This window comes from Haliotis cracherodii, unplaced genomic scaffold, assembly GCF_022045235.1.
Source record: "Haliotis cracherodii isolate W230 unplaced genomic scaffold, xgHalCrac1.p SCAF_2, whole genome shotgun sequence".
In the NCBI taxonomy this organism is placed as follows: Eukaryota; Metazoa; Mollusca; class Gastropoda; order Lepetellida; family Haliotidae; genus Haliotis; species Haliotis cracherodii.
In genome coordinates this window covers 16,248,165-16,259,735 of record NW_027266275.1, presented here as the reverse complement: position 1 = coordinate 16,259,735, position 11,571 = coordinate 16,248,165, and the positions used below count along the sequence as shown (strand labels likewise).

The 11,571-nt window shown below is 40.1% G+C and overlaps 1 protein-coding gene across 1 annotated transcript in view; it reads left to right on the top strand.

Moving 5' to 3' along the window:
- The first annotated feature begins 154 nt into the window (after nucleotides 1-154).
- Nucleotides 155-11,571, top strand: part of LOC139469876 (coiled-coil domain-containing protein 6-like) — a 35,945-nt gene continuing 24,528 nt past the window's right edge. Inside the window, exon 1 of the mRNA XM_071252192.1 lies at nucleotides 155-554. Coding sequence (XP_071108293.1) covers nucleotides 333-554 — 222 coding nt within the window. The 5' untranslated portion in view covers nucleotides 155-332. The remainder of the gene's footprint in view (nucleotides 555-11,571) is intronic.

Here is an 11,571-nt window from a genome sequence, read left to right as displayed (position 1 = left end):
ACCTACATTAAAAACACTAACAACTGCTACCTTATTTCAACTCAAATTATGTAGCTTTAGTTTCAGAAATGCACTTTAAAAACATCAAGGATCCCTTACCATGCCAATGACCTCTCGGGTCATGACCCAGCGCAAGGTCAATTTATTTTATTGACAGATCTATCACGTCGCTGGTTTATACATGGAGTCAGTTAATCAGCAAAAATTCGAACCGAAGTGTTCTTGTGTTGAAATTCAACGTTGATATTCGACTTAAACATTGAAAATTGTATTGATATATGTTGTCGTAGCGGCGGCTAGGTAGTCACGCTTGTTGATCTTTGTCGATCACAATGGCGGACAGTGCTAGTGAGTTGGAGAGCGACACAAGCTCCATTGACGGGGGCCCTACGATGAAACCACCATCACCAGCACAGATGGAACAACTGCAAAAGAGAATAGAATCCCTGGGTCAGGAAAACAGAGTATTGAAGATGGAGTTGGAAACCTACAAACTAAAATGCAAATCGTTACAAGAGGAAAATCGCGAACTGAGAAAAGCAAGCGTGAACATTGTGAGTCAAATGTCTGTGTTTAGAAACATGACTAATATTTATTTTTCTCACGATATTTGAAAAATAATAGAAAGACAGCTACAGAATTTGATTTAGATGTTGTCATTGAATAATTCCAGATATCTAGAACCGCTGTCATTGTGTTGTGACAAATGAAACTCAAAGTATTCTCGTTGCTGGATCGTCAAACATGTCAAAAGCAATTACCATCTGTTCACACATGTCTCACACATGGCAGGGAAAAAAATTTGTTTGTTATGTTTAGCTGATATGTAATTCATTTTTGATAATGAACGTACATGTTTGAAGCCAGCAAATTAGTGTTAATGCCAGTGTCTGAAAGACCATTTTGGAGATATCGTCTTCTATGTCAACCAATATGGATGGCAGTGATTCAGGATTGATATTGGCACATTCTATATTTGGCTAAATATGTTTGATATTAATCCTTGACAATATCATGCCTATGATGAATATATAGAACTAGGGCACAGATTATATTCCACTTTTACCATGTTTACCTCATAGTTTGTTTTGAACAGTTCTGCGTTCCTGGTTTGTCTTATCCCAAAAACCCTGCACAGCTGCTGACTTTAGTGTTCTCACATTCTTTCCAATAACTTCACATTATCAGGCATATCCATTACTTAATGTTACCATATTCTTGAAAGTTTTCAGTTTGTGGTTATTTCAAGTAGGCCTGTCCATTAACATTATTAATGCTTACATCAATATCATGGGTGTCTTCTTTTTAGAATGTTATCTTATTTTGCAATTCCATCCAGGGCTTGATTTAAGGAACTTTATTTAACTTGCACCAAGTATGTGTTGACATGAAAAATATGATTGCACTCTTGTCCCATAAATTTTTCAAAGATGAAACATAAAAAAAAAACAAAAAAAAATTAAAATTCACTTCTAGTGTGCCAAATATCATTCAGAGACAGGCAGTCCGACAAAATGTTCAGTGCCTAACTCATTCGACACTTTAAAAAAACACACATTTGATTGTTAAAGTCACACCCCACAGTTTTCTTAACATGCTTAAATTGATCATGTGGTCAAACTTGGTGATTTTGTTGATAGTGTGTCAGCATGCTTGGATGGCATGGATCATTGCTGATAATATCAGTCACTGGTTTATCTGCTTTACACTCGATTATTTATAGGCTGCCATCGTACAACTGGAATATTGTGGTGTTAAGCAACAAACAAACATAAAATCAGGCAGGTTCTTGGTGTTTCAGAATAATGTGTTGTTGCTACATCATGAATAACAAGGTCATTGTGAAGGTTGTACATCTTTATGATGGCAGGGTGTTTCCAGTAGAGAAAGAAAATAAGAGATTAAAACATGGTATTGTTACGATCAGTGGCCTCAAGATGACCGTGGATCCCTCTCTCTCAACCTGCCACTGTGGCTTTATATATTGCAGATCTACCTCTACAGTTGCCTGGTCCTCCCTCTCCTCCCTTGTATATAAGGCGCCGCGATTCGCTGTGCAGAGTTGCGTCCCATGGGCATGCTAGAAACCTATGATTGTGGGTTCGAATCCCGGTTCGCCCCGATTCTGTTTCTAGGTTTGTCAGCACCGTACCCGTGCTCGTGGGTTTCACCGAAGTGGTAAACGTCTGAGATCTGCATCACTTCGGGCTTTCCTCCCACATTAAGCTGACACGCCGTGATATTACTGGAATAATGTTAAAAGCGGCGTTAAACTCAACTCACTCACTCACCCTCGTATATTGGCCCCAGCAGCTGATTTCAGTTATGTAGTGGTAATATGTAAATGAGTGAGATGCTAGGTCAGTCAAGTCCTGTATGCCAGTTAACATTTGTGATATGTCTGGATTTATTAGTGTGATGGGGTTCAGTAATTGCTACTGCAAAGCCTCTTACAACTTAACTACTGAATGTATTGCAGCAGGAAATAAGCTGATCAATTATAAACTTAACTTAAAAGATTAACAACATTGAACCAAAAATGCATTGTGTTACAGAGCTCCAGATAAGCTTTTGGTGTTGTGGGTATTTTACCCATGCATTTTAAAATCATTGGGTATCAGTAATTCTAGGTGCGTATTCAAATATTCTGTTACCCACTAGTTTTTACACATGTGGGTATTTAAGTTAAATATTTAAAAACACTATTCATCTAGTCCCTGCAAACTGGTGTCGTGTGGGTTCGAGAGCTTTATAGGACTAAAAAATACCACCATACTTCCACAAGAAAGTGTGATGACAAATTATCATGATGAGTTTGGCAAGGTTGACGGAATGCTAACTTATAATTTCAATATAAGTTGCTCATTTGCTAATCAAATACGCAGGGTTACTTCACAATATTTTGATGATACGCACAAGTTTTATTTTTGTAGCGTATCTGTAATGTTCGTTGCATATTTGATACGCTTGGATTATATTTTACTGCATATTTCTGCATTTCTGATGCGTATTTCACGCAGATACGCAGCTTATCTGGAGCTCTGTGTTAGCATTGTTCAGAATTTCTTTCATAAAAGAGACTACTCAGGCAGTAGGACACCCTCACCCTTTAAATTTTATGTCATTGAATAGTCACTGAAGATGAGCTTCTCTGCCAATTTGTTTTATTAAAAGAAATTGAAATGTTTATAAGAATAGTCCCAAGTATCGTCCCAAGAGTTTTCAGGATGGACAGTGTAAAAAGATTTGCTCTGTGCACTTTTCTACCCAGTGCAAGGACTGTTTGACTGTACTGTCTGCTAAGTGTTATTCAAGCTCTCTTGATACATATTCTCTTCAAAATTCCTTCTTGTATTGTCCTTTGATCATGCTGATATTCCACTACCAAAACTGGTTCCTCATGTTGATTGGCCGACTGAAGTTTGAACCAAATGTTCCTCACCAGCTGTGTTATACAAGATAGGTGTCCAACACTCAAGGTCACTGGGCCATCTGGTCAATTTGATCAAAGTGCCTTTGATGATGGTGCCTTCGGTTTGAGTGATTGCTGACCAGATGCCTTGCCCATTAGATATCCTATTGTAGCCTGTCTGTCATCTCACGACAAAGAATCTACGTTCAGCTCCACAGAGTGGGCAGGCAAACAAAATGAAAAGAAAATGAAGAAAAAACGTTTGTTGATAATAAAACTACTATGTGAATATATGTGCCAAAACAGGTCTCAATTTGAATCTTGACCTCAAGAGTTTGAAAATGGTTATGTATTTTGATCATTTTTCAAACTGCATGTACTCCTAGCATCATTGTTTCGTTTTGTTCGCTATGATGATTGCTGTATCTGAAAGGGAACAACAGTGCAACAAGATGGGGAATAAACAAGGCCATGGGCAAAGTCACTTCTCTTCTTTGAATATCCTTCTGCAAATATCACATTCGACGTAATAAGTGCCCTGCTCTAATAAGCGCCCACAGCGATATTTGATAATATATTGGCTAGTGAACAATCCCAATTAGCACCCTTTCTGATTGATCAATGCACACAAGACTAATTTAGTCATGTATAATACGCACTCGTGTGTTATATGCACCCTTAATTATGGGCAATTAAATTCTTGAATAATATATCTATCCTGTATAATACGCATATATCATTTCAGGCTGTGAGCATAAACCAAGAAATGTACAATCTTTCAACTCTGTTTTTTTTTCTCACCAAAATTACATTCTAATAAGAGCCTCTTATTTCTTATTTGAAGAGTGCCCGGAGTGCCTATTTACATGGAATCCGGTACCTTGAATATTTTTGTGAGACAGGAAATTTGTAAACTTATTTCAAAGTGTAATGAATATTTTCTTGGGTCACACTCCTGGACATATAAATCTTTTCTTTTAGATAGAATGGCATTTTAGGACTGGTGGGGGAGGTGAGAAACACACAAACCACAGACAGTCTTAGTGGTGTATTGGTGCACTGAAAGTTGCATACATGATGATACTTTGGGCCAAGATATGCAGGGATTCTCCTAGGCGTTCTATTTTGGGAGTCATCATACCCTCAAAATCTTTTTTTTAAATTAAAAAAAAAAGAGTTAAGAGTCATAATTGTAATTGCAATCAGTAATTTATTTAACATATCACCATAACTGTTACTTTCTCTTAAAAAGTGTTCCATATTTTTGTGTTCCAATGATTTGTGCCAATGATAAGTTCGTACACCTTAAGTGAAAGGCTGTAGTTTTTTACTGCACATTACATATGAAATAGCAATTTTATATTTTAATGTGTAAACAGAGATGAGAATTTTCCGCGGATCCTCGAATTTTAATGACCACAAGTTTGTTGAAGTCTGGTGGCTTCCCCGTAAAACCCCCATATTATGGACCAAGCTCCATTGCAAAGATGTTTCAGCTGAAAAGGAAAATACCCATTCTCATCCCTATGTAAAGTTTGATGGTACTAACTATTAGATACTAACACTGACACAGTTGAGTCTTTTAGATGGGGGAACCCTAGAGTGAGTATTGTGCCCTGGGGCCATGTATCGATGCAGTACTCCTCCATGTATGTAGTAATGCTTTTGTCAGCAATATGAAGCTAAATGAAAGATTTGTCCCAATACAACATATCACATGTAGTATGAGCTATGATTAGGTATTAACACAAATGCCATATTTATTTATATATTGAAAGGGATGGTCGGGTAGCCTAGTGGTAAAAGAGTTCGCTTGTCACGCCAAATACTTGAGTTCGATATCCCGATAGGGTACAATGAGTGAAGCCCATTTCTGGTGATATTGCTGGAATATTGCTAAAAGCAGTGTAAAACCATACTCACTCACTCACTCACTCACTCACTCACTCACTCACTCACTCACTCACTCACTCACTCACTCACTCACTCACTCACTCACTCACTCACTCACTGTTTCTTGATAGTTGTACTCTGCAGTCATTGTGACCTCGGGATTGCAAGGTAGGAAAGCCCCTGGCTGGTTTCATCAAGCATGGACCCGCCTCCATGGCCTAGTGGGTAGACCCCCCGCCATGTCCTAGTGGGTAGACCCGCCTCCATGGCCTAGTGGGTAGACCCGCCCCCATGGCCTAGTGGGTAGACCCGCCCCCATGGCCTAGTGGGTAGACCCGCCTCCATGGCCTAGTGGGTAGACCCTCCCCCATGGCCTAGTGGGTAGACCCGCCCCCATGGCCTAGTGGGTAGACCCGCCTCCATGGCCTAGTGGGTAGACCCGCCTCCATGGCCTAGTGGGTAGACCTGCCTCCATGGCCTAGTGGGTAGACCCGCCCCCATGGCCCAGTGGGTAGACCCGCCTCCATGGCCTAGTGGGTAGACCCGCCTCCATGGCCTAGTGGGTAGACCCGCCTCCATGGCCTAGTGGGTAGACCCGCCTCTAGGGCCTAGTGGGTAGACCCGCCCCCATGGCCTAGTGGGTAGACCCGCCTCCAGGGCCTAGTGGGTAGACCCGCCTCCAGGGCCTTGTATGTAGACCCGCCCCCATGGCCTAGTGGGTAGACTCGCCTCCATGGCCTAGTGGGTAGAGCGTCTGCCCAGAGAACTGAAGGATGATGGTTTGAGGCTCAGTATATTGTGTCTGAGTGGGGTAGCCATGTAAAACTGTGGCATGGTATCTCATTTCACCTCATTTCCCTGTCCAGATGTCACCTGCATGTATTTCCAGAGATTCTGATGACCTGCTGGTTAATGTAGACCCATTATCCATTAAACACCCTGACTCCATTTTTACACCATAATGTGAGGGCAATCATTACAATATCATACACATGTAAATTCATGCTCCCCAACTCTCCCCATCCCCTCCCCGCCCCAACACATTTCTAAGCATGTGATCATGCCCGGCTGCATCATACCAAAAGACGTTAAAAGATGGTACTTGTTGTTACCCTGCCTGGTGCTCTGCATAAAGGGGGCGAAACAAGAACTGGTTGGCTTGTAGTCAGTATACTGTGTGCTAGCACTATTAAATGGCATAAGTCTGGACTAGTACCAGCAGCCTCATGCAGGCACGCAAGTGCATTGAGGTCGTTATATAAGTGCAATAATCTTGGACTCGATGTTAGACCCCATTTCACCTCACCTTACACAAGACACTCCTTGTACTTAAATGTATTTTGCTGCAGTACACTAATACCCCCTATGTTTGAAAGGCTATTAACATGATAAACACTTGATATTTGAGTGTAGTTGGATGTGGAAGTGGTGTCAGGCTCTCAAACAGTCTCCCTGGCTGTGTAATCTGACAATCTTCCCGCACCAAGCTTAATATATATTTCATGTTAATCACAAGAATAGCAATAATATCATCATAATGGCTGTCTTTGCCCTGGAGAGTGAAACGGCAAAACCGGTGATTAGTGAAAATCAGCTTTTTGCATTTTGATCTGGCTGGTAAGATAGCAGTGGAGCAGCTACTGGTTCTCAGTGAGTGTGCCGGAGATCACTGACATACAGCTACTGGTTCTCAGTAAGTGTGCTGGAGATCTCTGACATACAGCTACTGGTTCTCAGTAAGTGTGCCGGAGATCTCTGACATACAGCTACTGGTTCTCAGTAAGTGTGTCGGAGATCACTGACATACAGCTACTGGTTCTCAGTAAGTGTGCTGGAGATCTCTGACATACAGCTACTGGTTCTCAGTAAGTGTGCTGGAGATCACTGACATACAGCTACTGGTTCTCAGTAAGTGTGCTGGAGATCTCTGACATACAGCTACTGGTTCTCAGTAAGTGTGCTGGAGATCTCTGACATACAGCTACTGGTTCTCAGTAAGCGTGCTGGAGATCACTGACATCAGTTTGTGCTGGGATTTGGTTCACCTTCAAGATTCATGCATAGTTTCATGATCGATCATATTTGTGAATAGAAATATGACACATTTAGAGCATTTTTCTCTTTGTTTCATGCAAGTAACAAGAGTTACATAGCAAACTGTTTGTGTGATGTTTTACAAAACTTTGCAATACAACTCCCCAATCAGGAGAGGTTGCAATACAAACAGGCCTGAAACCTCCGATGTTCCATGCGACACTCCATGTCATCATCCTTACAAATTCATTTGGGGCGGTAGGGTAGCCTTGTGGTTAAAGCATTCACCCGTCCCACCGTAGACCCGGGTTCGATTCCTCACAGGGGTACATTGTGTGAAGCCCATTTCTGGTGTCCCCCTGCCGTGATATTGCTGGAATATTGCTAAAAGCGGCGTAAAACCATACTCACTCACTCACTATTAATTCATTCAAATTATTTTTGTAATTGAAAATTGATAGATCATAGGTTTCATTATCATTTCCCTGGTTACATTTATTGATGAGATTGATTATTTGGAACATAACTAACGTTTTGTATATGTCAAGGGTACAACACAACTACTGGGTACTGACCTCCTTGGGGGAATTTACAATTTACAATTCCAATGTCTGGGAAATGCAGTTGATGTTTATGTCAATTACATTATTTACCCTTGTTCAGATAACAGTTGCAAACAATTGAAAATTGAGGAAATCATGAAAATGGTGACCTTGAAGTTAAAGGTCAACTAGAGCAATGTGTGATTCACAGATGTGTCAGATATTTAGGATATGACAAACAATAGATGACTGTGTATTGCAATAAGCAAATATATTAACAAACCTTCCATTTGAAGGTTTTTACCCATCGTTGTCAAAGTCAACAAACAACCTCTTCATGCTACTATTCTACAATGATCAATGTCTATGAGGGATTTGGTGGAAGCATAGATTCTGCTGTGTATAACAGTATTGTCACAGAAAACTATTTACCATGTCATGGGTAGGTTTCTTGGCAGGATAAAGCCAACAGAAAAAATTGATATCCATTGGGGTCATATGCGGATAGAGATGCAAATATGAAAGTCAAATAGGGACTACAAACAAACATGGCATCGCCCTTGTCATTCAACGGTTGAGTCAGAATTAACCCTTAAGAATCTGGAAAACTACTGGGATAATTGATATCATTATCGTAAGAATAGTCTCATATACTTCAAATCAGTGTCTAATTCTGACGTAGTTAAGGCATTTTACACGTTTTGGCAACTCTGATGATATAAATTGTGAAACAATTTAGCGAGGACACTAGTCTAGCAGGATCAGTTTCCATATCTGTGCTTGCAGACCAATTGTTGTTTTGCCTATATGTAGTTACGTCACTGCATAAGAGACAGGTTTCAGTTTTAACCATATTGACTGTTGTCATTGTCTGAGTCAGTGACTGACACATCACTTACCTACCTGACATCATGTATAATAAATGTGCACTCTCCAGGAAAACTTGCAATGTTTGGGTAATGTTTGTGAGAAATTGGGAAGAGATTTTTCGAGCACAGAATTGGAGAATGATATCACACTTGTGTGTTTGGGGATGGTATGTATCCTGTGTTAGGAATACACACTATGTATTTCACTCGCCAAGGCTTGCTAAATACAATGATTATTCCTAATCATGCTAATACAGGACATTCATCCCCAAACACACTCGCGTGATAACCTTTATATCAGTAGATGAATGCTGTCAATCTGTCTTACCATGTTTACCACTGTGTTATGGACTCATGTTCATACATGGGTACTAGTCACTAGACTTGCACAAGTCTCTAAGGCAATAATTAATAGTTTACATCATAATTTTTAGATTATGTAAATAATAAGAACAAGTTGTCCCTATAAGAGACTGGAGTCTTTTGTACTGTTCACATATCTAGATTTGCCTCTTAGTATTAGGAAGATAGAATTACTACACATCCATGGAGGTTTCTTTCAGTACAGCTAGGCTAGCTAGTCAGATCTGTTCCATTACAGGGTGGTGGTGTAGGCTAGTGGTTAAAGCATTTGCTAATCACACCAGAGCCCAGGGTTTGATTCCTCGCATAGGCACAATGTGTGAGGTCCACTTCTTGTGTCCCCGCCAGGATATTGCAGGGATATTGCTAAAAGTGGTGTAAAAGCATACTCACTCACTCTTGTGTCCCTGCCAGGATACTGCAGGAATATTGCTAAAAGTGGTGTAAAAGCATACTCACTCACTCACTCACTCACTCACTCACTCACTCACTCACTCACTCACTCACTCACTCACTCACTCACTCACTCACTCACTCACTCACTCACTCACTCACTCACTCACTCACTCACTCACTCACTCACTCACTCACTCACCGATGTCAGCCCTGCCAGCTGTCTATGATATTGATAAACATGTTTATGTTTAGCCATTAATGAAGACAGTGATGCAAACTTTAACATGCTTAATATGGAACATTCACTTCCCCGTATACTGATAACATATTGGGACATCCCTGAAAAAGCCTGAAATTCTACTAGCCCTTGGGATACCTTTAGCATTCGACAAACTGATGCTATTGCCAATATGCATTGCTTGATGCTTCTTAGCATTAGTTTGTGCGGTCTGAACTGTTTTTCTTCTTTTGGCAAGATAGGATTCTCAAACAGTGTTTGTCTTGGATCCCAAACTAAGTGCCCTTGGCAGGCAAATTCGAAAAAAAATGTTATTTTGTTTAAAAAAAGAGAGTTCATATTCTTTTATTTTTTAAGGTATTTTAACTTTGCATTGTAACGTTGAATTCTGTACAATAATGTCAAATTAAGCCTCTTTCTTGGGTCTGTTATCAGTGGCATATGTCACCTCGACCAAGTCATCACATTAGCATACAATATTTACATGAAATAGGAAATGTCAAATTCGTATTTGGGGATTTCTAGTGACAGATCCTGCAGACCTGAGGCCAAACATCAGAGTGTGTGTGAGCAGGACTAGATAATCCCTATTGTCTCAAGAGACTGAAAGTGGTTTTGTTCATAATGACAGTGATTCATCACCGCAGACATAATGACACAACTTATGTGGTTGACCGCTCATGATCATTCTTACAAGTTTATCATGCTTCTACTCTGAGTGTGTCGAAGTTTCAAGGAGCCATGTCATAGGAAATGTTTGAGGTCTTAGTCATCTGAAGCTCGGCTGTAATTGTTTTGATAGCTTACGCCAGTATGATATGAACGTAATAAGATTTGTGGTGTAAAGTTAGCATTCATCACATATCTTCACAACAATTACTTTTCCAATATCAGTGCAAGTTGTTAAGGTGTGTATTGAGGTAGTCATAAGTTTAAATTTGTGAAGTTTTGCTGTGAGATATTTTTATTTGTGTTGTTATTAATATTAATTTCCTTTTGTTACATATATTAAATGATAGGACATGTCAAATGTGGTCAACTGTGTAGCCTTCAACATTCCGTCTGCCAGAGACTACTTAGTCGTGCAGAGGACAAGTAAAAATCGCATGATGGCTGTCCTCATCGACAAGTAGCATTTAAGGGCTGTAATTCTGAACCAGTTCTCTATGCATTCAATTTTGCTGCAAACTGGATTTGAATAAACCTGATAGAACATGTAAACATAGGATACTTTTTGTCCCATTCAAGCAAGGTAAGATGCAAACTCTGAAATTAATGCGTCTCCAAAAGAATGCGACCACTGGACCCTAGCCAAAAATGAGACTCAATATGAATGCGACACCCCCTCCTCTCAAGCATGAGTGGATGTCTATCTAAAAATGTCAGGTTTAGAATCCTCACCTTAATTCAACCTTACATTAATCCAATCACACACCAAATAGCACCGCTTATTAGCTATGAGTAAAGTACTTCTGCAAAAACAATACATGCGCGCTGGCTCGTGTGGCCTTTGATGCATTCGCAAAGAACAAAGGTTGGCGTCTGTTTGGACTTGCAGGTGTGATCAGTGATGACATAAGTGAGGAGAACTCTTGTCTTGACCCCAGCAGTGACAATTCACAGGACGTAATTAGTGTTTGAATGACATTGTTTGTATGCTTCATATACAAGTGCTGCTCAATAAACAGTGGTGTGGAATACATCAGTGTATGTCTAAGTTGGTATTTTTGCTATCCAAAATGTCTTATTGTCGATATACATGCGATGTTTAAAATTGCATTTTTCGCATTTAATTCATGCTCGTGTTAATTTCAAGATTTACAG